General features: G+C 59.3%; 2 protein-coding genes across 8 annotated transcripts; both read right to left on the bottom strand.

Moving 5' to 3' along the window:
* LOC101424531 (lysosomal alpha-mannosidase-like) lies at positions 1 to 17,878 on the bottom strand. 6 transcript variants are annotated; one of them, XM_058290153.1, is made up of 24 exons: positions 17,713 to 17,878; positions 17,030 to 17,132; positions 16,690 to 16,863; positions 16,170 to 16,363; positions 15,504 to 15,636; positions 15,161 to 15,306; positions 14,655 to 14,771; positions 13,913 to 13,995; positions 13,715 to 13,835; positions 13,559 to 13,637; positions 13,346 to 13,455; positions 12,501 to 12,608; positions 12,163 to 12,279; positions 11,369 to 11,554; positions 5,222 to 5,319; positions 5,024 to 5,138; positions 4,226 to 4,344; positions 4,040 to 4,147; positions 3,784 to 3,871; positions 3,543 to 3,623; positions 2,953 to 3,195; positions 765 to 920; positions 574 to 676; positions 1 to 212 (listed from the first exon to the last, which is right to left on the bottom strand). In XM_058290153.1, exons 1-24 carry the CDS (start codon positions 17,872 to 17,874, stop codon positions 88 to 90), a joined length of 3,069 nt encoding a protein of 1,022 aa, XP_058146136.1. In that variant the 5' UTR covers positions 17,875 to 17,878; the 3' UTR covers positions 1 to 87. The 6 variants fall into 6 exon arrangements, with proteins under 6 accessions (XP_058146136.1, XP_071068859.1, XP_071068858.1 ...); XM_071212758.1 differs by having other exon boundaries at positions 4,040 to 4,141; XM_071212757.1 differs by having other exon boundaries at positions 13,913 to 13,992.
* A 614-nt stretch (positions 17,879 to 18,492) lies between these two features.
* On the bottom strand, positions 18,493 to 19,997 carry LOC101424089 (PAT complex subunit Asterix). 2 transcript variants are annotated; one of them, XM_004450251.5, is made up of 4 exons: positions 19,860 to 19,997; positions 19,670 to 19,775; positions 18,963 to 19,060; positions 18,493 to 18,892 (listed from the first exon to the last, which is right to left on the bottom strand). In XM_004450251.5, exons 1-4 carry the CDS (start codon positions 19,907 to 19,909, stop codon positions 18,826 to 18,828), a joined length of 321 nt encoding a protein of 106 aa, XP_004450308.1. In that variant the 5' UTR covers positions 19,910 to 19,997; the 3' UTR covers positions 18,493 to 18,825. The 2 variants fall into 2 exon arrangements, with proteins under 2 accessions (XP_004450308.1, XP_058146497.1); XM_058290514.1 differs by lacking the exon at positions 18,963 to 19,060.
* Between the last annotated feature and the right edge of the window lie 10 nt (positions 19,998 to 20,007).

Below are 20,007 nucleotides of genomic sequence, written 5' to 3'. Positions count from 1 at the left end.
TGGGCTTGGTGGTGGCATTTTAATGACGGTCATTGGCACCAGCACAGCGGGGGGGGGCGTCTCTGACCCTAAAGGAGGGCCTCGGGCTCACGAAGGGTTCGTCCTGCCATTCTCTTTCCACTGGACAGAGGCCAAGAAGGTGCGGATTTCCATGGGCCGCAGCGTGACAGCGATAGGATCCAGGGCCGGGGGTGCGGTCTGGGGCACGGGGCCTGCGGTAGAGGAAGAGAAGGAATGAGGGGTACAGCCCTTCCTCCACCTCCCCCAGCCCAGCTCCCCGTCTTGGCCTGGACACAGCCCTGCACCCCCACATCTGCCCCCAGGACCTCACGCCGCTTCCCAGGGCCGGGAGACCACCCCCAGATCCTCAGGTCCCTCCCCAGTGCCTGGCAGAGCTAGACGTGGCCCCTAGACTCAAATCTCGATCTTGCAGCGGGACCCCCGTCCCCAAGCCCTCAAGGCCCATGGCTAATTCGCTGGACCCGCCCCAGCCCCTTGCGCTCTGTGCCGGGCCTGGCCAGCTTCCCCACGCCGCGCGCCCGCCCCAGCCCCCGCCCCCGGGCAGGCGCCCACCCGTGTTCGTGTTCCACTGGAGCCTGGACGCGGCCCTCCGGGGCTGGTTGGCAGCCAGCGTGGTCTCCCGCAGGTGGGTGATGGTGAAGGCGGAGAACAGGTACTGCGGGCATGGGTGGGCCAGGTGAGAATGGGCAGAGCAGAGCCGGGTTTCCCGCTCCCCCTCTCTGTCCCCTTCCACCTCTGCTCACCCGCAAGTCCAAGGTCACGGGGGAGCTCAGGTTGCGGCCCGAGTCCTCCCCAACGGCGAACTGGTGCTCGAGGCGCAGCAGCAGGGTCCGCGAGTCCCAGCGGGCCAGCGTGAGCAGGTGCACGGAGGGCGGCAGCTCCCTGCGCAGCGCGGAGAACTGCAGGGACCGGAGGGGCGGGGCTGAGCCTGGGGCCGGTGGGCGTGCCACACGTGGGAGGGCGGGGCTTCACGGGGGGGCGGGGCTGAGCCTGGGGCCGGTGGGCGTGCCACACGTGGGAGGGCGTGGCTTGACCCAGAGGGCGGGGCTGAGCCTGGGGCCGGTGGGCGTGCCACACGTGGGAGGGCGTGGCTTGACACAGAGGGCGGGGCTGAGCCTGGGGCCGGTGGGCGTGCCACACGCGGGAGGGCGGGGCTTGACCCAGAGGGCGGGGCTGAGCCTGGGCCTGGCGGGCGTGCCACAGGTGGGAGGGCGGGGCTTGACCAGGAGGGCGGGGCTGAGCCTGGGGCCAGTGGGCGTGCCACAAGTGGGAGGGCGGGGCTTGACCGGGAGGGCGGGGCTGAGCCTGGGCCTGGCGGGTGTGCCGCACGCGGGAGGGCGGGGCTTGACCGGGAGGGGCGGGGAGCCTGGGCCTGGAGGGCGTGCCACACGTGGGAGGGCAGGGCTTGACCGGGAGGGTGGGGCTGAGCCTGGGCCTGGCGGGCGTGCCACAGGTGGGAGGGTGGGGCTTGACCGGGAGGGGCGGGGCTGAGCCTGGGCCTGGCGGGCGTGCCACAGGTGGGAGGGCGGGGCTTGACCGGGAGGGGCGGGGCTGAGCCTGGGCCTGGCGGGCGTGCCACAGGTGGGAGGGCGGGGCTGAATCTGGGGCAGAGTGGGCGGGACTAAGCCTGGAGAGCGGGACTGAACCAAGAGCCAGGGTGGGTGTGGCTCGACCGGGAGGGGCGGGGCTAAGGTGGAAGGGCGGGACTGAGCCCCGGAGGAGCAGGGCTCATGTGGGAGAGGCGGGGCTGAGCCTGGGGCCTGGTGGGCGCGACACACGTGGGAAGGTGGGGCTTGACCAGGAGGGCAGGGCTGAGCCTGGGGCCGGTGGGCGTGTCACACGTGGGAGGGCAGGGCTGAAGCAGGGGCGGAGTGGGCGGGACTAAGCCTGGAGAGTGGGACTGAACCAAGAGCCAGGGTGGGCGTGGCTTGACCGGGAGGGGCGGGGCTAAGGTGAAGGAAGGACAGGCAGGGAGGAGACCGACTCAGGAGGGAGGGGCGGGGCTTACACTGGGGTGGGCGGGGCTGCACTGGAAGGCCCGGGCTGTGTCTGGAGCCTGGGTGGGCGTGGCTTGACCAAGGGGGGGCGAGGTTCAGCCGGGAGGGGCGGGATTTAGGATTCGAGGGGCGGGACAGCGCTGCGGAGGGGCACGACTCAATCGGGTTCGGGGCTGGGATGTGCCGTGGAGCAGCTGGACTTGGAAGAAGTAGCTGAACCCTAGGGGGCGGAGCCTAGCTGGGGAGGGGCAGAACTTGGATGACAGACGAGAATTGGAATGCAAGGTCGAGGCTGAACCGTGGGCGGAGCCGGGGACAGGCGGGACTTGGGCGGCAAGGGATGGTGCTTGAGGGCTGAGCAGTAGAGGGCGGGCTTAACCCGGGAGGGGCGGGGCTGAGCCTGGGACCAAGTAGGAGTGCTACATGTAGAGGGCGTGGCTTGAGCAGAAGGGGCGGGGTGAAGCAGAGGTGGGTGGGGCTCGGCCTGGAGGCGGGGCTCAGACAGGAGGGGTGGAGCTTGGGCTGGAGAAGCAGGGCTGAGCCAGGGAAGGGCGGGATCGGATGGGGACGGGAGTGGCTCGGGCGTTGTCAAAGGGGGCTCTCCATTGGGTTAGCCAAGGAGGGGTGGTGGGCTGTGAGGGGGAGGCCTGAGCCAAAGAGAAGACCCGGTGGACCCAGGAAGGGGTGGACCCGGGAAGGGGCTGAGCCCAGGGGGCGAGGTGGGGCAGGGCCTGGGGAGGTGGTGGCAAGGACCAGAAGAGTTGGGGCGTGCCCCATCTATGCCGGAAGGGGCTGGGATGCCCTAGGGCCAGGCCTGCGGTGGGGGGGGGGGGGGTCCTGGCTGAGCCTGGGGGCAGGGGCTATCTTAGGGTCCCGCTGGCAGCACCCCCCGCGGGAAGTTCCTGTCCTCCCTCTCCCCCCCCCAGCCCCTCACCTGCTTGCGAGGGGCGGCCCCGCGGCGGTAGGGGGTGCCACCGCCCACGGCCAGCACCACCTGCGGCGCCAGCACCTCCCGCTCCGCCTGCAGCCGGTGCCCGGCGGCCGCGGCCTCGGCCTTGTCCAGCAGCACGAGGTGGCGGCCGCGCACCCACAGCCCCGGCCCCTGCCCGTCCGTGCCCGCCTCCGCCAGCGGCTCCCCCATGCCGCGGTTATCGTCTCTCAGGAGCCTTCGGTGCACCTGCGGACAGCGGCCAGGGCGGGGGTGCCTGGGTCAGGTGGGGTAAGGGCTGGGGGGAGAGCCCAGATTCAGAGGGGAAAGGGTGGGGGGATCGACGAGGATGTAGGTGAGGGCTGGGGAGGGGCGCCCCACGAGTAAGGAGGGCCTGGCCGGGGCACGTCAGGGCCTGGGGGGTCCTGGGCAAGGACTGGACTTTCCAAATGGCACAGAGAAGTCTCACGTAGGAACGGGGGTCTCAGCAAGCCGAGAGGGGGGACACCTAAGCAGAGAACAGGAGAGAACCGGGCTTCCGGGTCCGGCAGGGGCCCCGGGGGTGGCGGAGATCCCGCGGGGCTCTGACCACTCACCATGAGCTCCAGGGAGCCGTCCCGCAGGCTGCTGCCCCCCTGAGAGCGGTCGGTCAGCACCGTCAGCTGCACCTTCCCATCCTGGGGTGAGGGGCCACAGTCAGGGGACCCGCTGCCAGCCTGCCCCGGGGATGGACGGCGGCGGCCAAGGACAGCCAGGAGGCGCTAAGAGGGGTGGCCCCGCGCTGGAGAAGGGTGGAGGGAGCAGGTGGGGGCAGGCTGGGGGGCAGGGCACAGGTACCGTGATGTAGATGCGGGTGTTGACGGGGTAATAGTTTCCTGCCACCGGCTCGGTCTGGTCTAGGTCCCAGGTGGGCCGATAATCCCGCCTGGAGTGGGGCAAGGGGGGGGTCTGGTGGCACCTGGGGCCCGGTCCCACTTCCACTCCTCACCCCTCCCTCCCGCACTCACAGTTCTCAGCAAATGCCCCTCCCCCACCCCTGGTCCCCAAGATACCCCAGACCAGCCCCTGCCCCCAGCGTCCCCAGCCGCTCCACCTCCTCTCCAGGATCTCCCGGCCGTTGCTGTCCGTGTAGAAACGTCCACCTGTCTCCAGCGGCGTGTCGAAGCGACTCACGATCTCCTTCCCCCTGTCTTCGCTGCGCCTGATGGGATGGCAAAGTTGTGGGCCTCGCCTGAAGGGCGCCCTGCCCCAGCCCTCACCCCAGTCCCGGGCCACTCACTCCACGGGTATCGGTCCCACCGTCCACTCCAGCTCCAGGTGCCTCTGGCCCGGGTACAGGCGGACCACCTGGGAGCACCAGGCCGAGAAGTTCTGGTGCACCTCCTGGACCAAGGGTGTCTGCGGGCACAGGGGGTGGGGTGGGGGGCGGCGGGCAGCCGTGAGCCCAGCAAATGTCCCCCCCGATGTGGACCCCATGATGGCTTACGTCAGGGGCAGGGCCGAGGACACAGGCTGGGAAGCCCCTGACCTCCCCCACCTGACCCGTGTGCTGCCCTCACTGCTCCCCCTCAGCTCAGCCACATCATCCTGGAGGGAGACACTCTTGTTTGCTCACCATCACCCCATCTCCTTTCCTTCTACACTAATGACTCCACCTTGTTGCATGGCAACCTGGGATAAAGACCGTATTTCCCAGGCTCCCCAAAGCCACGAGGTGCTGTGTGACCCCAGCCTGCCCAGTGGAAGGCGATCAAACTGCGGTGAACAACTTTCTTCCTTGCCCCTTTCTCTCTCCCACTGGCTTGAATGCAGCTGTGATGGCTGGAGCTTGAGCAGCCATCTTGAATCATGAGCTGGAAGCTGAACATTGAGGAAGGCGGAGCAAAGAGATGGAAAAGGGTGGAGCCACCCACCTGCCCTGAATGGCCCAGCCAGACTTGTTAGCAGGGAAGAACCTTCTGTCTTGTTATAGGCAATTCCTTTGGGTAACTCTGATACAACTGCTCCCCCCAGCTCCCTCCCCGTGTTTTGAACCCCACTCCCCTCCAATCTCCTCCCATCACTCCCGGCCTCAGACCTTCACCAGGCGGGTTGCAGCCGAGTTTCTCACGGGCTTTGCGTCTTGTTCAGGCCTGAAGATGTAGGCACCTGAGACCTGGGAGCTGAGTTTGTCACCTATGTTGGCGTTGTACCTGGGGCCGGGCAGGGCGAGCGTCAGGCACGGGGGCCCTGGCTGCCCTCGGGGCCCCTCCCTGCCCAGGTGGGCCTTGCTCACCAGTAGAAGGCCTGCTCAACGGGCAGCACGAGCTTCTGGTCCAGGTTCTCCAGCTCTACCAAGAGCCCCGTGTTGGGGTCGAAGGCAGCCCGGATGTGCTGGGCAGGGAGAAGGGACAGCCGTCAGGGACGAGCGCGACCCTGGACTCACCCCTACCTCCTCGTCACTGCTCACACCTGATCCTGGTAGCAAATCCTGAGTGCTCCATCTCCAAGCGTGCCCTGCTGTCCACGGCCATCCCACTTTCTGGGACCACTGTGCCTCTCCCTGCTTGCCCGCTGGTCCACCCCAGGCTGCTCCCCCAGGCCGCCAGGGGGCGCCGGCGACTCCTAAATCCCATTCTGGCCCTTTATGGACCCGGGACCTACTTTTGCAGCCCAGGCAGAAACCAGACCTCCGGGCCCGTGGGAATAGTTCCCATTTTAACTTATTTTAGAAAGAGTAGGAAGCTTGAATATAATAATAATAATAATGAACCCAGACTGGATTATATTCATCTTTATACCAATGCTACTGTGAAATATGATGTTTGATTTTCATTTTTAACAACTTTATTTCCAATTAAAAAGAAATAAAAGGACAAAAGGCAGCTCAATCAGTTATGGAAGGCTTACTCCAAAAAGAGTTCTGTCCAGGCATTTTTATCTCATTTAATCCTAACAAACTCAGTTGTTCCACCAGTGTTCGGGGAGAACCACAGATGTGCACAGGTTGGCTAAGTGACATGATCCAGGTCTCGTTGTTAGTGAAGAAAATGAAGAAGAGGAAAAATGCTTACTCATATCTCATAAAACCAAACCCCATATTTTAAAATTTTGACCTGTAGCATTGATAGGTTAACTTCTTTTCTTTTGCTACAAAAAAAAATCACAATATTATTCTTAACTATAAGCTTTGTTACATATATTTTTATACGTTATACTTTTCTGACACTCTTAACACCTTGTCATAGAAGAGCATTCCTGTATTCATATTATTAACCACAATCCTTATGTACCACCAAAACCACTGTTTTACATCCCCTATATTATCCTCCAACTGTCCTCCAAATCACCTTAACCTCCCCAGACTGTTTCAGCAAGAGTCACACCCATAAACTGTTTGCTATACTCATCGTTATGTGTTACCCTCAACTCCATCCATTACCACATATGTACAATCGACCTTATGTTTAGTAAGCATCGGCTGTATCTTCTCAACCCAAAATCCATCTCCTACTAACCTACACTCCATAGTCCAACTCCCTAAGTCTACTCATCCTATTTAGTTCATGTCAATGAGACCACAAAAAAATTGATCCTTTTGTGTCTGGCTTATTTCTATCAACATAATGTCCTCAAGTTTCTTCCTCCATATTGTCATTCCTTCTTCTTACATTCATTTCTTCTTACAGCTGAATGGTATTCCACTGTATGTATAATCCAAATTTTGTTCATCCATTAACCGGCTGATGGAGACTTAGGTTGTCTCCGTCTTTTGCCGGTGTATCTGGTAGTTCTATATTTAGCTTCCTGAGGAACTGCCAAACTGTCTTCCACAGAGGCTGCACCATTTTACACTCCCACCAACCGTGAGGGAGTGTTCCCATTTCTCCACATCCTCTCCAGCACTTGTAGTTTTCTGTTCTGTTTTCTTTTAAAATAATGGCCATTCTGTAGAGTGTGAAATTATATCTCATTGTAATTTTGATCTGCAGTTTCCTAATAGCTAGTGATGTTGAGCTTCTTCTCATGTGCTTTTTGGCCATTTGTATTTCCTCTTTGGAAAAATGTCTATTCAAGTCTTTTGCCCATTTTTTAACTGGGTTGCTTGTTGTTTTGTCATTAAGTTGTATGACCTCTTTATATAACATGGAACTCAAGCCATTGTCAGATATGTGGTTTCCAAAGACTTTTTCCCCATTGAGTTGGCTGTCTTTAGCCTTCTTAACAAAAGCTTTGAAACATAAAAGTGTTTAATTCTGAGGAAGTCCCATTTATCTTATTTTTCTTTCATTGCTCGTGCTTTGGATAAAGGTCCAAGAAATCACCACCTACCACAAGATCTTTTTTTTTTTTGTTTGTTTATTTATTTATTTTTTAATTGATTTTGTAAAAATATTACATTAAAAAAAATATATGAGGACCCTTCAACCCCACCACCCCCACCCCACCACTCCCCCCCCAGCAACACTCATTCCCATCATCATGACACATCCATTGCATTTGGTAAGTACATCTCTGCTACCACAAGATCTTGAACTTATTTCCTTATATTTTCTTCTAGGAGTTTTATGGTTTTAGTTCAGGGATTCTTAACCTTTTTTTGTTCCATGGACCCCTCTGCCAGTCAGGTCAAAACCTTGGACCCCTTACTAAGTCCATACTATAAGGTGTATTATTTAATAAATATATCACACCCACACCAACATGTCCCCACAAGAATAATGTTTTTTTTAAAATTTCAATTCAAGCTCATGGACCCCTTGTTAAGCACAATGTTGAATACCAGGGGAGAGAGTGGGTATTCTTGTCTTGTTCCCAATCTCAGTGGGAAAGCTTTCAGTCTGTCATCATTGAGTACAATGTTAGCTGTGAGTTTTTCACTTTATCAGTATGCCCTTTATCATATTAAGAAAGTTTCCTTTTATTTCTCTCTTTCAGAGTGAGTTTATCAAGAAATGTCTTTCTAAAACAGTTAAAGAATAATTTCAAAACCAAGCATTAGAAAAGGAGAAATACAGAGTAAAGGAATTATACATAGTATAAGGTTGATATACTAGTAAATTTAAAATCCACATAATTTAAAAGGTGTCTTTTTAGTAAGATATAAATTACTAAAATTAACTTACATGAGACATTAAAAAAGAATACCCATAAACTTAAAGGAAATTGAACCGATATTTAAACAAGCACCTTCAAAGATGATACTATGCTCAGGTAATCTTGTTCAGATCGTATCTCTATGCAATTGCTATTTAGAGATTCCTCATTTTTCTAATAAAGAGAGTTTAAACCATTTAACTACTTGCAGAAAATAAACAGAAATGTAATCATTTTCACTTGAAAATACATGTGAAAATCTTCAGTCTTATAATTCAGCAGCAACTAACTGAAATATTATAGAAAAACTTTCTTCACATGACAAAAAAGATCCTGGCAAAATGACAGCAACAAATATCACATGTATTATCAGTCCACATCCTTGAACTCGGTTGCACTATGTGGTGTGCTAAAATTTTGAAAAATATAATTAGAAACATCTTACTGGTTAAGGGAGCGACATGAGCAAGATTTTGAGTAATGAGTTAAAAAACCCCCATCTACCCCCACAGTAACCTTGAATAACAGCTAACTTAGAACTGTTTCTAGGAAACAATGAAACATTAAAAAAAAAAGATGTATTTTTCTGCATCTAGTGAGGTGATCATTAATGTGGTATGTTACACTGATTTTCTTATGTTGAATCACCCTTGCATAACTGGTAAAAAGCCCAGGTGGTCACGACGTAAACTTTTTTCAGTGTGTTTCTGGATTCAGCTAGCAAGTATTTTGTTTAGGAGTTTTCCATCTATATTTATTAGAGAAATTGGTCTGTGATTTTTCTTTTTCGTAATATCTTTTTTTTTGGCTTTGGTATAAGGGTGATGTTAGTCTTGTAGAATGAGTTTGGTAGCATTCCTTCCTGTTCAATTTTTTTTGGAAGAGTGAAAGCAATATTGGTATTAAATCTTCTTTAAATGATCAGAAGAATTCACATGAGAAGCCATCTGATCCTAGGCTTTTCATTTTTGAGAGGTTTTTGATGACTCTTTCAATTTTTTTTAACTTGTGTGTGTTTGCTGAGGTCTTCTATTTCTTCTAGGGTCAGAGTGAGTTGTTCATATGTTTCTAGGAATTTGTCCATTTCATCACGTTGTCTAGTTTGTTGGCATACAGTTGTTCATAGCATCCTCTTATCTCTTTCATTTCTGTTGGGTCAGTGGTAATGTCACCCTTCTCATTTCTGATTTTATTTCTTTGCGTTATCTTTTAAAATCTGTTAATCTTCCAAAGGGTTTATCATTTTTGCTGATCTTTCTGAAGGACAAACTTTTAGTTCTGTTGGTTCTCTCTATTGTTTTGTTTCCTCTCTATTTCATTTATTTCTGCTCTAATCTTTATTATTTCTTTCCTTTTGCTTACTTTGGGGTTGGTTTGCTGTTCTTTTTCTAGTTCCTTCAGGTGTCCAGTTAGGCCTTTGATTTTAACTCTTTCTTTTTTATATAAGCACTGAGGTCTACACATTTCCCTCTCAGCACTGCCTTTGTTGTATCCCATAAGTTTTGATATGTTATGTTCTTTTTTTTTTTTTCTTTTATTTCTCTCCACTTCCCCCCCACCCACCATTGTCTGCTGTGTCCATTTGCTGTGTGTTCTTCTTTGTCTGCTTGTATTCTTGTCAGCGGCACCGGGAATCTGTGTCTCTTTTCTTTGCGTCATCTTGCTGTATCAGCTCTCCACTTCTGGGCAGTTTGCACTTTTTTTCACATGGGGCAGCTCTCCTTGAGGGGCGCACTCCTTGCATGTGGGGCTCCCCTATGCAGGGGACACCCCTGCGTGGCCCGGCACTCCTTGTGCGCATCAGCACTGTGCGTGGGCCAGCTCACCACATGGGTCAGGAGGCCCTGGGTTTGAACCCTGGACCCTCTATATGGTAGGCGGACGCTCTATCAGTTGAGCCACGTCCGCTTCCCTCACCTCAAAGTGATTAAGGAGGTTTGTGTGAACATCCTTGGCTAGTTGTCTTAAATCCTGTGTCTCTGTCTGGATTCTTCATTTATTCCTTTAGCTACGTCATATCTTCCTGTTCCTTAGTATGGCATGTTATATTTTGTCACCATCTAGGCATCAGATTACATTGGTGATCAATTTCTATTGATTAATTCTCTGTTGATCGCCTTCTCTCTCTTGTCGATCAATTTCTCTCTCTTGCCTTCTTTGATTTTTGCTTTAAATTGTTTCTAAAACTTTAAGATTTCCCTGTTGAAGTTGTCAAAACAGAGCCAGGGAGCCAGGAATGGGGCATATACCAGATCTCCCATGCCTGGGGGCAAAAAAAATGGTACAGACAAGTCTTGTCTTCCTTCACTTTCCCAGCTGGCCAGCAAATGGTGTTCTTCAGCAAACCCTTCCACCAAGATAAGCCTTCGATTTCCACTAACAGCACTGCTAAACCAGCAGTTCAAGTCATGTTGGTTAAATTCACTGAAGAGAAACTACACACAGCCCTCCGACACGTCCTTCCTCTTCACAGCGAGGACTACGTCCTTTTCCCTCTCCACTGGCTGTTCAGCTGCAGGTTTTACCAAGGCTGTTTGCCTCAGGACTGGGGGATGGGTGGCGTTCTCAGGCAGTGGACATCAACTCAGTTTTCCCTTTGGCCTGTCTCTCCGTCCCCAGTCCCTCTTGGATGACACGAGTGACCCTTCTGGCCTGCAGGTTCCCAAAGTGGATCCCTCGGATGAATTTTAGGCTTTCTTCCCAATTTTGCAGGAGACCTACACATTGTCTAAGCTACTCTCACACCATCTTCCCCAAACCTCCTAATTTTACTTTCTTTTTTTTAATGGAGGAGCACAAGGACTTTTTTTAAAAAATGCAGCTCTGGACCCTCCTGTGGCTTCTTCGTGATAACAAAGTCCTCCCGTGGCCCCCAGGTCCCTGCACAATCTGCCCTCCCTGCCCTCCCCTCTCATTGCCACCCACTCCCTACTCTGCCTCTGCCACACGGGCTTCCTTGGGGATCCCCGGACACCAAGCACCCTCCTCCTGAGGGTGCTGCTCCCTGCCTGGATCACTTCAGCTCTTCCCACGGGTCTCCCCTTAAATGTCACCCTGTCAGGAAGGCCTTCCCTGATCCCTTCCCCATGTGACACTGCAACCCCCACCGGCCAGCAGCAGTGACGTATGTGCTAGGTATCACTTCTGATCACACTGGGTCCTCACAAGAGCCTCAGGAGACACACTGCGGCTCAGAGGAAAGAGGGGGCTTGCTTGGGGACACACAATGATGGGGGGACAGGGGGTTGGCGCTCATCCATGAACTTTCTGGCTCAAGCTCACAGAGTTCACCACGAAAAGTCAAATGTGTCACGGAGGTGGGGAAGGGAGTCAAAAGGGGTCTCACCTTATTTTTGATGGTCAGGAGGCGGGTCTTGGGCTCGAGGGGTGTGGGCGGCAGGGGGTGGAAATGGGGTCTCCGGGCAGGCAGCCGGGCCACTGAATAGATGCTGAAGCCCAGGGCGGGCACTGAGGCTGAGAAGAGCAGCTCGGGGTGTGGCCCTTGGATGTCCGAGCTGGGAACTGTCACCACCTGAGGGAAGAGAGGGAAACCGAGTCAACTATCACCACCTGAGGGAAGAGAGGGAAACCGAGTCAAGATCCTGTGAGTACATAGAAAGCCACACATACGTGGTGGGGTGTGTGTGTGTGAAATGAGTGCAGGTCAAATTCAAGGTGGGAAGGACTCCTGTAACTGGGAGGGGGTGGGAAGAAATTTAGGCGGGGTGGGGGTGGTAGGGGATGGGGCGCAGTGTTAGAAATCCTGAGGAAAAGCTTGCAGAGGAGAGTCACAAAGTAGGAAATATCCCCTGGGAGGGCAGCGAGATAGTGGGAGGGGAGAGGAGGGAGGGAGGAAGTGGGGGCAAGCGAGCTATGAGGACGAGCGAGGGAAAGAGATATCTGGGAGAAGATTCGTGGGGAGTGGGCTCTCGGGATCAACGGGATAATCACAGATAGAAAAGATCTTCCTGGGGGGATATGCATAGTGGGGCAGATGCGCTGGAGGGAGAGAGATGTGGGGGAGCAAAGGGGGCGTGCGCAGGGAACGGGGGTGGGGTGGGGGGAGGTGGGCAGGGGTGGGAGGTGTCCCTGGAGGGAGACAGCACGGAGCTGTTCACGGGGGCATATCCGGGGACTCACTTCACTAGGCACGCTCTTCCCATTGGGGTCCTTCACGAGGAAAGCGCCTTTGGTGACCGGCAGCCGCACCATCCAATCGATCTTGCGCCCCAGGGGGTTATAAATGATGACCTCGAACTGGGTGGGGAGGGTCAGAGGTGAGTCACAGCAGGCCTGCCCGGGAGCACCTGCCAGGCGAGGCCACGTCAAGAGCCACGTGGCCCACGCGCCCGGGCCCTCTCCAGCTTGACTGGGCCAGGCAAGGCCGGTTGGGCCCCGCCCCGCCGGGCCCCGCCCCGCCGGGCCCCGCCCCTCCGGGCCCCGCCCCTCCGGGCCCCGCCCCTCCGGGCCCCGCGCACGCGCTTCGCCATCTGGCTGGGAGGGCAGACGCTGACGTTGAGTTCGCCGCAGAACGCGAAGTCCCTCTTGGAGCCACTGAGCTTGGCCAGCGCGTTCCTCAGGAGCACCTGTGGGAAAGGCGGAGGGGCAGGGCCGCTCTGAATGCCCCGCCCCGTCTCCGCCCCCACCACCGCCTCGCCCCCTGTGGCCACGCCCCGCTCCCTGCCTGCCCTGATCGTGCCCCCTCGAGCCTTTCCAAGCCCCGCCCCACCACCCCCAGGCCCCGCCCCGCTTCCGTCCGTCCTGCCCACCCGCTTCCGGGCCCTCTGTCCTACAGCCCGCCCCGTTTTCCTTCAGACTCGGTGCCCTAAACTGAGCCCCGCCTCTACAATCCCCAAACCCCGGCCTAGGGCCCCATCCTCCCCTCCAAACTCCTCCCACTGGCCTGCGCCCCGCCCCTCGGTTCTCAGGCCCCACCCCCGCTAAGGCCACGCCCCCTCTCGGGCGACGCCCTGCAGCTCCCAGGCCCCGCTGCCATCATCCGCTCCTCTCAAGACCCGCCCTTCCCAGGCCCCACCTCGCGAAGGCCACGCCCCTCTCAGACCCCGCCCCGCAGTTCCCAGGCTCCTCTGTCACCATTCACCCCAATCAAGCTTCGGCCTCCCCAAGCCCCGCCCACGGCAGGGCCCTCCTCACGCAGGCCCCGCCCCGCGCACCTCGCAGGCCCCGCCCCCTCCCAGGCCACGCCCACACGCACCGCCCAACCCCCGCCCCGCGCACCTCGCAGGCCCCGCCTCCGCCGCGCAGGCCCCGCCCCGCACCTCGCAGGCCCCCGCCCCCGCACCTCGCAGGCCCCGCCCCGCACCTCGCAGGGCCCCCAGCCCGCGGCGAGCTGGCGCGCGTAGTCGTCCGCCACGTGCTGCTTGGAGGTGCCGCTGACGGCGTCGTGGTGCTGCAGCACGGCCATGGCCTCCCCTGCGGGCGACCGGCAGCCTCCGGGGTCTCCGCGGGACACCCCGCCCGACCCCCGGGGCCCGCGTCGGCGGAGGGGGCCGGGGGCCCGCCTGGGGTCGCCTACCGAGGGGCGCGCTGTCTCCGCTGCCGTAGGGTCCCTCGTTGGCCGCCGGGCCCGCCAGCGCCTCCAGCTGGCTGCACACCTGGGCAGGGGGCGTGTTGGGGCGGCGGGTCTGCGCGGGACCCCCGGGGCCGCCCCCACAGCCGGGCGCCCCCCCACCTGCAGGAAGTTGTAGCTGCGGCGCTCGTAGCGTTTGAGGGCCGGCCGGCTGGAGAAGTAGCCGGTCCAGAACGCGTGGGCCTCGTCGGCGTAGGGGAAGAAGTCGTCCTTCTTCACCGACCTGGGGGCGGGGGCGTTGAGGGCCGGCCACAGCCCGGGGACCCCCCCACCCCCCAGCCTCCCGGTGCCCCCAGGTACCAGGCGAGGTTGGCCTTGTGCAGCTGCCAGAGGTAACAGGCGGGGGTGGAGTAGAGCACGTGGACACCGCTGCCGTTGGCCTGCTGTGGAGAAGGAGTGGGGGGTGAGCCCTCGGGGGCATCTGGGGGGGCTCACACGTGTGTGCACATTTAGGCATCAGACGCTCTGAACACGCATTTAAGTGCAAACCACTGGCCGAGGGCGAAAATGAACATTTGGCAGAAGAAATCCCATCCTTGAAAGACTACCAGGGTGCAAGCATAACTGTGATCTTTACTAAACTTTTCTAATAACTCCAATTTTATAATTAAAACCGTTGGTGGAAAAATGAAGGAGGCGGGTGGGCCTTGGCCCAGCGTGGCTGAGAGCCTGATAAGCAGAGAAGATTGGACATGGGGGAGGGAGCCCCAGAAGCAGCCGGAGGCTGGAGGTCAGCGGGGCCCAGGGCAGGAAGGCACCCCATGTGCATCGCCAGGAGATGGAAGAGCCCGGAGCCCCGGGGAATGCCGCGGGCCAGAAGGCGCTGACCCTGGGAGGGGGCGAGCCCTGCAGCCTTCTAGCCTGCAGCACCAGGAGCCAGTGAGTCCTGTTGTCCCGCCAACCCCCTGCACAGAAAGGTTGTAGCCGCTGGGAAGCCAAAACAAACTCCCGCAGCATGGGAAGCTGTGCGCTTAGCTCAGCCCGAGGCACAGAGACACGGGGCCACCCGCGGGCGCCACGGGGTGGGGGGACGCCAGCTGACCTGGGCGTTGACCAGCCGGATGAGCTTGTCCAGGTTCTTGAACCACATGTTGGCGTTCTGGTACTGGAAGTCCGAGCCCATGGTCATCATGACGTGGTTAGTTCGGTAATGCTGGGACTGCAGGCGGACGGGGAGGTCTCAGAGCAGGTGCACCACCTGCTTTCCGGCACACAGGTGCATCCCGGGTATACGGAGAGTGTCAGCGCACATGCGGGCGTGGGTGAAGGTGTGGAAGTGTGGCCCGTGGGACCACTGACACACAAAAACAGTGGGTGTGGACGGCTCCATCGGGCCCCAGACGAGGGCCCTGAGGCCCGCGAATCCGGCCTTGCCTGCAGTGGGGAGGGACGAGGCTGCCACGCAAGGACGCACCCCAGCCCAGGAGGGGGCCCCGGTGCCGGCGAGCGGGCTGCTGCCGTCCTCGGAGGGTGACGGGGAGAGCTAGGGGGCGCCTGGGTCAGGGGAGGGCCCGGCTTGGGGTGGACGCCGTCGGGGCCTGGGGGTACCTGGACGGCAGCCTGATACAGGACGTGTCCCACCACCTGATCAGCGTTGTACTCGGGGCTGCCGGCGTCGTCCACCACCGGCTTGTTGCCGCATAGCGAGTCCCAGCACAAGTCTACCGGGGGGTCGTATCTGTTGGGGAGCACACCTGCGGGCCGCGCCCAGGGTTAGCCCCCCCTGGGGTCAAAGCCTACCCCCCCCACCCCGCCCAGGACGGGCTCCAGATTTTGCAGGGCCACAGGCAAGAGGGAATTGCCAGGTCCTTGCTCATAAACTGTTATGGATTTCCACAGGGACACAGGGAGCCTGAGTCCACGCCCGGGGCCGCCCGGGGCCCACGCGCACCCGTGAAGAGGTCGGCGGCGGGGGGACGCAGGCTGGCGCTGGCCCGCCACACGTGCTCCATCTCCAGCATCTCCTCCCGCACCTTCTTGTCTTGGTAATCCAGCCGCCCGAAGAATAAGCCATCGAAACCCATCTGGGGTTGGGGCGGGAGCAGAGCCGCAGGAGAAGGCAGATCTGAATCAGCGTCCGCCTCTCTGGCCGGCTTGGGTTGGTGACTCAGGTGCAGGTGGAAATCGGGGGGGCCACCAGCTCATTTCCAAGCTTAGGGAAGGGTCAGAAGGACAGCCAAACCCCCCTCCCTGGTCCAGCTTGGAGAGGAAGCTGGGCCCAAGCCGAGAGGGGACAGGCCCGGTTCCAGGAGAACTCTCCCCTCCCCGGGCCGAGGACAGATGGGGCCAGGGCAGGGACAGGAAATGCAGCAGGTTTAAAGGCAGGCCAGGCGTCCAGCTGTCCCCAAGCCCGGGAGGAGCCGGGGTCAGAGCCGTGGAGCCGGCACCACGGGGAGCGGGGGCACAGCAGGGCCTGGGAAAGGCGCGGGATTCACAGCTCCCGGGCGGGTGTGGGCTCCCAGGGGACCGGGGATGGGGCAGCGGTGGGTGTGAGTGAGCGCCCCAGGGAAGGGGGGGCTCGGCAGACCCAGGGGGGTCAGGGCGGGCCCGGGAGCACCTGGGCGAAGAGCGAGGCCTGCTCCCGCGAGTGGCCGAAGGGGTCGATGTGCCAGGCCACTCGTGGGCGCCCGTCGGCGCCGAACGTGTCCTCCAGGAAGCGCAGCCCGAGGGTCATCTGGTCCACGATGGCGCCGTAGTGGGTGGTGGCCTCGTCGTTCATCACCCAGCCGCCGTTGGCGAATTCCAAGCGCCCTGTGCCAGGAGGGGCCAGGTGGGGGTCAGCAGTCTGGGCTAGGAGCGGGGTCAGGGTAGGTGACCGGCTGCCTATCCAAGCCCTTTCCAGCCCAGCGTAGCCAGACCTAGGGCAGAGGGCCTCCTACATGGCAAGTTTCCCTGGGTAGCCCTGGAGATGGGCCTTGCGGGATGCATAGGAGTTCTCCAGATAAATGGAAGTTCAGGCAGGTGGAACCACATGCACGTACACCCCGCACATGGCCTGATAGCATCTCAGAAGCCTGGGTGGTGGCAACGGAAGCTGGCCCGGTCTTCCTCTTTTCACTTCCTTGGGGCAGGCTCACCCTGGCGCACCAGGTCCTGCACAATCGCCTTTGTGGCGTTTGTCTGCTGGTGCCACCAGCGGGTGAAGAAGGCCATCTCCACGTAGATGAAGCGGCGGGTGGGCTTGGCCAGCAGGGCAGAGACGACCGAGTCCAGGATGTACTGCACACCTACATAGTGGATATTGTTCTTGGCTGTGGGGAGAGGAGTCGGGCAGCCGGGGGCCACAGAGCCAAGGAGGATACTGCTGACACAGGAGCCCAAGCCAGGCATGTCCCACCCCCAACGCGCAGGGTCCGGAGGGATTCGAGGGGCTTAGAGGGCCTGTGGGGTTCCAGGGCCAGTGCCCAGGCTACTCACTGTCGTAGAAGTACTGGTCCACCGTTTGGAGCCAGCCCACGTCGTCGTGTGAGTGCGCCACCAGGTGCACGTTGAGCATGTTTGGCTGCGCCTTGGGGCATGTCTGCAGAGACCCCAGACACACACAGAGCCCGTGGGTAACCCTGGGAGGCTGGGGGTGCAGGGCCAAGAGAAGCCTCGATCTAGGGTGGGGAGGGCCTGACCCCGATGGTGGGCAGAGGAGGCCAGTGGCTCCCAGGGGAACACATCCAGCTCACGCTTGGCCCAGCCCCCAGGGCAGCTCTCACACCCTGGCCAAAGAAGAGGAGAAGCTCAAGTTCATTAAGCATCGGGGAGGGCCAGGCAGCCACCCGGGGGGAGGCTGAATTATCCCCAGTTCCAGGAGAGAGCAGAGGCTCAGAGAGGGAAAGTGACTTGTCCGAGGTCACAGCCAGGAAGTGGAGGAGTGCGGCTGGCGCTCCCAAGTACACACGCAGGTCACATCTGCCCACCGGCCCAATCCCTCCCAGTTTTGTTGGAAAGTCCAGGCAAGCCGAGGAGCAAGCGCAAGAGAGGCGCAGGCAGACAGACAGACGTGCGCACAGCCGCAGCTCCCCACGATGCAGGCGCTTCGGCCGCCGTTCCTAGGCCCACCCAGGCACCCCTCCAGCCAGGGCTCTGGGTGCTTTGGCCCCCCCGCTCACCTCGTAGCCCGAGGCCCGAGCGCCGGGAGCCTCCAGCAACAACAGGAGGAAGAAGAGTCTGGGCGGGAGCGGTGGCTTCACCGCCAGGGATCTGGTCCCGGGCCCCGCGGCGGCCTGGCTGCAGCCGGCGCGGACCCCTGAGGCCCACGCGCCCTTGCCCATGGCTCCGCCGCCGCCTCCTTGGGGGGGGGGTGTCCCGGCCCGGTGGTAGCTGGGACCTGGACCCGGCCTGGCCAATCATTAACTGCGGGGGCGGCTTGGCGTGTCCCTGGGACCTGCTGTGCCCCTGTGGGCGCAAGGCCCGGGGGCATCGGGCAGCTCTGAGTGTGCCCCGCTCTTGAGCCCCTGATTTGACCAAAGAGTCCAGCTCCTGTGTGGGGTCTCGGAGTACCCCAAGTCTGGATTGCCTGTGTGTGCGGGTGCACATGCTCCTGGGATGTCCCATCTACCTTGAAGGGTCCCAGGTTGGCTGGAAGCAGGGCTTGTTGGGTGCCCGCCCTGTCCTGTGGAACCTGGGGGAGCTGGGTAAATAAATTGCCTTTGAAGTGCTGGGAACAGGAGGCGTCTTCAGGTGAGCAGTGCCTTCAGCTGTGTTGCCCCAGGGCAGAAGCTACTGTCCTCTCCCAGGCACCTGACTGCAGGCCGGAGACTGGCGAAATAAATGACCCACCAGAAGTTTCTACCGGGGCCCCATCCCAGGTCTGACAGTGGAGGTCCTGGAAATCTTTCCTCACTGGAAGGCGTAGCCCCAGTACACCGGAAGAGACACAGGTCACAGAGGAGAGTCAAAATCAAAAACTTTATTATTAACCGTTTCAATAAGAAAATAGGCAGAAGTGCCTGAAATGTGGATTTTTCCTTTGGCAGCAGGCAGGGTGGAGGAGGCAGCGGCAAGGGGTTAGCCTCTGAAGCTTTCCCCTAGGCCTTGGCACAAGTGGGGCCCGGGCCAAGGGCCAGGCTCCCTCCCCTGGCTCGGGCCCCTGAGGCCACCTCAGCTAGGGGAGCCCAGGGCAGTAGCTGACGCTACTGAGCGCAGGACGCTGAGCAGCCGCGGGCCAGGCCTGGGGGGAGGTGTTGAAAGGGGGTCCAGGATACAAGCCCTCTGGCCCAGCATCACCAGGGGGGCGTCATGGGCTGAGGGTTCTGCAGATAGGACATCACCACGGCAGAGATGGACAGCCTGAGACGGGAGAGAGGAGTTAGCGGGCCCCGAGATTGAGGGGGCCCTCCCTTTCTAGGCCCCGCCTCACATGAAGCTGCTCATCATCTGCTTGGTGTCCTCCGAGCTGCGGGAGTTGGCAAAGCTGATGAAGGAGCAGTAGACGGCCACCCAAGCACACCACTTCAGCTGGGGAGGGGTAGGTGGTGGGTGGATTAGATGAGTGTGTGGCGGCTCAGTGAGCCCAGCAAGCCTTAGGCCCAATCCCACATTCCCCGAAACCGGTTCCAACCTCCTCATTCCAGATGGCACAGCTTAGGCCCTGTCCAGTTCTCCAAGTCCCACCCCCTCAGAGCTTACCCCAGGTACCCCGTTTCTGCTCCTATTCCTAGCCTATGTCTGTTGCCCCACCACATTCCCCCTCGGGCCTGGGAACACTGGCCCTCGACATTGACCTGAAGGAGCTCGCCCTTATCCACCTGCTCCTCCAACCTACTTCAAAGTCTGGCCCCAGGCTCACACCCACCTCCCACTTACCCACCCTGGCCCCGCCCTCTGGGTTCCCCTTTCGCTCCGGCTTTCCGGGTCCCCCTTACTCTGGCCCCACCCCTGGCCAAGTTCAAACCCTCCACGCGCCAGCTCCCTCGCCCACGGGACCGCCCCCTGCCGCCCCGCCCCCTGCCCCGGCTCTCAGGCTGGCCCCGCCCCCGCCCGGGCCCAGGCCCGGCCCCCCCGCGAAGCCGCCCCCCGGCCTCCGGCTCAGGCCGAGCTCCGCCCTGGAAGGCGCCGCGCGCCCACCTTGAGCATGAGGCCGCACATGCTGAAGATCATGCCGAGAAGGTTCATGTAGTCCGGGGTCGGGTCGTCCAGGGCCGGGTTGGACTCGCTCGGCGGGGGCTTGTACCTGCGGCAGGCTCCAGGGTCAGGGCCGCCCGCGTCCCGCCCAGCCCACTCTCCGAGCCCGTGGCCAGGCCGCTGGGGTCCTCACCTCAGCACTTTGTTCGGCCTCCGCGGGTCCGACATGCTGTTCGCGGACATAGCGAGGGCAAGGCCGGCTCGCGCCTCCGCCGCCGTGCAGCGGCCACTTCCGGCGTGGACGGGAAGGGGGGCTTTCACCGTGACACCGCAGGCCTCCA

Source organism: Dasypus novemcinctus, chromosome 30 (assembly GCF_030445035.2).
Source record: "Dasypus novemcinctus isolate mDasNov1 chromosome 30, mDasNov1.1.hap2, whole genome shotgun sequence".
Classification (NCBI taxonomy): domain Eukaryota; kingdom Metazoa; phylum Chordata; class Mammalia; order Cingulata; family Dasypodidae; genus Dasypus; species Dasypus novemcinctus.
Note: the sequence above shows the minus strand (reverse complement) of the source record. Positions and strands in the feature narration are given on the sequence as shown.

Excerpts from the sequence above, each read along its gene's own strand:
- LOC101424089 (XM_058290514.1), bottom strand. The coding sequence starts at position 19,909 with ATGTCCGCGAACAGCATGTCGGACCCGCGGAGGCCGAACAAAGTGCTG. Across the intron at positions 19,776-19,859 it reads AGGCCGAACAAAGTGCTGAG|GTACAAGCCCCCGCCGAGCG; the intron begins GTGAGGACCCCA and ends AGCCTGCCGCAG. Across the intron at positions 18,893-19,669 it reads TGTGCGGCCTCATGCTCAAG|GCTGTCCATCTCTGCCGTGG; the intron begins GTGGGCGCGCGG and ends CTCCCGTCTCAG.
- LOC101424531 (XM_058290153.1), bottom strand. The coding sequence starts at position 17,874 with ATGGGCAAGGGCGCGTGGGCCTCAGGGGTCCGCGCCGGCTGCAGCCAG. Across the intron at positions 15,637-16,169 it reads AGGCCTCGCTCTTCGCCCAG|ATGGGTTTCGATGGCTTATT; the intron begins GTGCTCCCGGGC and ends CCCCAACCCCAG. Across the intron at positions 13,456-13,558 it reads CGGAGACAGCGCGCCCCTCG|GGGAGGCCATGGCCGTGCTG; the intron begins GTAGGCGACCCC and ends GGTCGCCCGCAG.